Raw genomic sequence first — 4247 nt, 5'->3', positions numbered from 1 at the left:
GAGAGAGAGAGAGAGAGAGAGTCCTGTTTATACCTGGTTCTAACATGCATGCAGCCTTGGTCCTGATCTTATCCACATTCTGATTGTGTGTAAAGATGCATTGTGATCTGATTGTGATCAGTGTAAACCGACAAGATCAGAACAAGACCAGGATGAAGGAAGCATGTTAACGGCAGGTATAAACAGTGCTAGAGAGAGAGACAAAACAGCAGACAGGGAGAGAGAGTTGAGAGCTATTTCCTGCAGTCCTCAGCTGCAAGCACATCTGTGTGTGAGGGGTCCAAACAACCTCCCATGTGTTTGCTCACAGGTCGCCTGATTGCCTTTCCTTCCTCTTTTCTCTCCCACTAAAGACCTTCTGTCCTTCCTCTCACTCCAATCACCGCGCTGTGGCCCAGAGAGGTGCATTCTGGGAGAGGGACACGAGGAATCGAGATGGAATTAAGGAAGGAATAACGTTTTTGTTCAATCACTTTGGTGCTATTTTCAAAAATATGTGGGGAATTTTCCAAACTCTTAGTACAAAACTGCAAACTGTTAATACTTGTAACGCAGCAAATATTATATTCAAAACCATTTATTGTGCATTCATTTTGTTATGAGACATATTTTACTGCACAGCCATTGATCCAAACAATAAGTTTACTGTAAAATACCATAAGAACATCGATTTTATCACCAAAACACACAACAACCAGTTAATTCAATAGAAAATGTAGAAATAGAAAATGTTTAAAAATTGTCCTTTGAATGCAATTTGCTACAGTACTGTAAATTTCTGTACATTACACTGTTCACATTAGGCAATACTACCCACTAAAATTGACTGAACATCAAATTTCTACTGAAGACATCTTTCACAATGTATTCAAACAAAATAAATGAACGAAACTTAATGTTTGCATCAAGCTTGTCTTGAGTATTTGGCTATAAGTTCTCATCGAAATCGGCGTAAATGTCCTCATTGTTCATGTACCGGGGGAGAAAGCCTGACATAGGTCTGGATTGAAATCATTGCATGCCTCATCTATGGGGTGAAGGAGGGTGGTACGCTCATGGGGATGGCAATCATACATATTCCATCTATATTGAAGCTGTGTATTGTATTTTACAGTATTGTTTGTACCTGTGTGTTGTACTGGTCCTGAACGTGGCCCAGTTCATAAGAGCATGGCCCTAGCAACACCAGAGTTGTGGACTGTTTTCATGTTGGATAAAAGTGGCTTCTACATAAATTGTATATATCACAGTATTACAGTATTCTTTTTGCCAATACAATTTTTGTGAAGCAGTGTGAAACAGGCAAACCAGTTTAAAAGCTGTAGGTTTACTAAATGGTTAAGTGATTATCAATTATGAGCAGTCGGATTAAGTAATAGTCAAGTGTATTTTAACAAATGAGAAGACAATCATATAAAAAAATACTGATTAAGTTTGGTGAAAAAGGGGACTGTGATTTTGTGTGTTGTACTTAGTCAATTGAAAATGTGCTTAGAGTTTTTAAACAACTGCCTTGTTTTGTACTAAGTGTTGTGAAAATGTACCACATACTGTACTTGTGAAAATTGCACCAAAGCGATAGAAAAAAACTGTAATATGAACCGAAAATGTGTATTTCTGTAGGACATGTGTACGCGTTAGTGTGTGACGTGGGAGCCCTGTGCTCACCCTGGGTTTGGAGCCTGCTGTCTGGGTCACACTGGTGCACCCTGGGGCCTGAGCTCCACAAAGAAGCCTTCTATAAACAGCAGCACATCACTCAGGGGAGGAGCACAACAAAACCATTACTGCGCTTTGGGGATCATAGAGCTGGCTTCATTACATCTGATATCACTTAGAAATATAGCAGAAATCAAAACCTCTTCACCGACACTGGAATTCACACTGACACTCCAATAGACAGAGCGAGAGACAGCGAGAGTGAGACAGAGACACGATACATTTCACGTTTCAAGGACTCAGTGACATTATTTAGTATTAAAACTTTATTTACTTTATTTTGTGAGATGGAAAAATCATAAAAACGTACAGCTTAGGAACAATGTCTCGTCTAAGATAAGTCTGTGTTCTTTTCTTTACATAATAACAATGAAATTATAATTGTAACAATATCCTTGTGTTCTGAAGAAAGCAAAAAGAGTGAAAATAAATTATCATAACAACTAGTATAACATCAATTATAACAACAATAATAACAATTATTAACTTTATATAAACTTTCTGTTTGCTTGCTTCTTTTTTCCAATAAAGTCCAGGGGGACCAGGTGGGTGGTGTGTATTCCAGCATGTGAGGGGTCAGTGTGTGTGTGTATGCATGTACATGTGTGGGGAGGCTGGTTCAGAAAGTCTCTCATACCCACGGTGTCAACAGTCTGTCCGCAACAGCCAGGACAGAGGCGACAGGGGGGGGGGGGGTCTCATTACACTACAGAGGTTCAGGAGGGGAAAGCAGTGGTTCTCCTAATACCTCACATCTTTTCTCTCATAGGGTGGGAGGGGTACCAAAGTGACTTAGTAAAAAAAGGCAACTTGAAGGGAGCAACTCAACACGCCCATGTTCCGATTCACCTTCGCCCTCTCACGTCCTCTCTCCCTTCAGTCACGTCTCCTCTCCATCATTCTCTAAATGAGGCCAGGCAAAACAATGTCCTACTGACAGTGAGCCCAATTACCCCTCTAGAAACAGAAGCAGTCGTGGTGATGATATGGTGGAGGGGTGATGGAGGGGCTTCAGGAGGTTTCAGTGCTCAGCCCAGGCCGGCGACCGTCCGGAGTGATGGTGAGGATGGCCGAACGAAGGGTGGATGGGAGTGGGAGTGGGCAGCATGTGTCCGGAGTGGCTGAAGGGGGGAAGGTGGCCCATATGGGTCATGTGTCCAGCCAGGCCGGGGCCACCGCCGAAGGGAGAGGACTTGTCATGCATGCATTTGGACAGCTCATCGTAGCCGTCTCCGGACCGCTTGCCCCTCTTGGACTTGCTGGACATCTTGCGGTTGCGTGTCTGGATGCCCTCCTTCTTCATGGTCATTGGCCTGTTGACCTGTGGAGAGCCAGGGAGGAGGGATGTTAGCTAAGGAGTAGTCAGACAAGCCTTGAGTAATATAGTTAAATAAAGGTTAAATAAATATATATATATATATATATATATATAGGCTACTACATATAGGCTTCGTATTAATTTTATGTGGGTTTCAAAATCAAATAGGCCACCTGGGAGTGGCAGGTAGCCTAGGGGTTAGAGGAGGCAGGTAGCCTAGTGGTTAGAGTATTGGGCCAGTAACCAAAAGGATGCTGGATCAAATCCCTGAGCTGACAAGGCAAAACTCTGTCGTTCTACCCCTGAACAAGGCAGTTAACCCACTGTTCCCCAGTAGGCTGTCATTGTAAGTAAGAATTTGCTCTTAACTAACTTGCCCAGTTAAATAAAGTTTTTTTTTTAAACAGTGTTTKTTTTTTTTTAAACTGTTCATAACTCAATTATTAGTCATTGGACATTTTCTTGCACTCTCAGTGATTTTTATATTCAATTATGTCAAGTGTCATTTGTAATTTTAGATAATTTAGAAAAATCTAAACAACTATGATGGAAAACATGTTTCCTTCTTAAAAAACATGAGGGGAAAAATCTGATGTGCCATAAATGTTGTGGAACAGATTTAACAGGCATTGGATGATCAAGCCACAATAAAAGGCATGAGCCTTTTAGGCTATTGTATATAATTATCTCACTAAACATGAATACACAGGACTGGAAGCCATGCTGGATCTGAAAGGGCTACTCTCAGACAATTTCGCATCAATGTAACTGACGCCTTACCCTGACATCAACGTAACTGACGCATTACCCTGACATCAACGTAACTGACGCATTACCCTGACATCAACGTAACTGACGCATTACCCTGACAGTTAAGCGTGTCCAGTTACTTGACTTGTCACAGTAATGCGCGTCATTACCGTTGATTCAGGTAATGCGTCCATTACGTAGATTCAGGCACGTAATGCGGTCAAGTTACATTGATTCCAGCGGTAATGCTCGATTACTTGAGTGTCAGGGTAATGCGTCAATTACATCATTCAGTCGCGTAACGCGTCAGTTACATGCATTCAGGTAATGCGTCAGGTTACGTTGATTCACGTAATGGCGTTCAGTTACCGTTGATGTCAGGTACATGCGTAATTTAACTTGATGTCAGGTTAATCCCGTCAGTTACATTTATTCAGGTAACGCGTAAGCTTATCGTTGA

General features: G+C 41.7%; 1 protein-coding gene across 3 annotated transcripts in view; it reads right to left on the bottom strand.

The window, feature by feature from the left end:
• Nucleotides 1-561: 561 nt before the first annotated feature.
• Nucleotides 562-4247, bottom strand: part of LOC111969923 (GATA-binding factor 2-like) — an 18771-nt gene continuing 15085 nt past the window's right edge. For all 3 annotated transcript variants that reach the window (XM_070445570.1, XM_023996317.2, XM_070445569.1), the window contains exon 6: nt 562-3040. In XM_070445570.1, coding sequence (XP_070301671.1) covers nt 2741-3040 — 300 coding nt within the window. In that variant the 3' untranslated portion in view covers nt 562-2740. The remainder of the gene's footprint in view (nt 3041-4247) is intronic.

This window comes from Salvelinus sp. IW2-2015, linkage group LG11, assembly GCF_002910315.2.
Source record: "Salvelinus sp. IW2-2015 linkage group LG11, ASM291031v2, whole genome shotgun sequence".
NCBI classification, from domain to species: domain Eukaryota; kingdom Metazoa; phylum Chordata; class Actinopteri; order Salmoniformes; family Salmonidae; genus Salvelinus; species Salvelinus sp. IW2-2015.
This window is presented reverse-complemented; position numbering and strand designations above follow the sequence as displayed.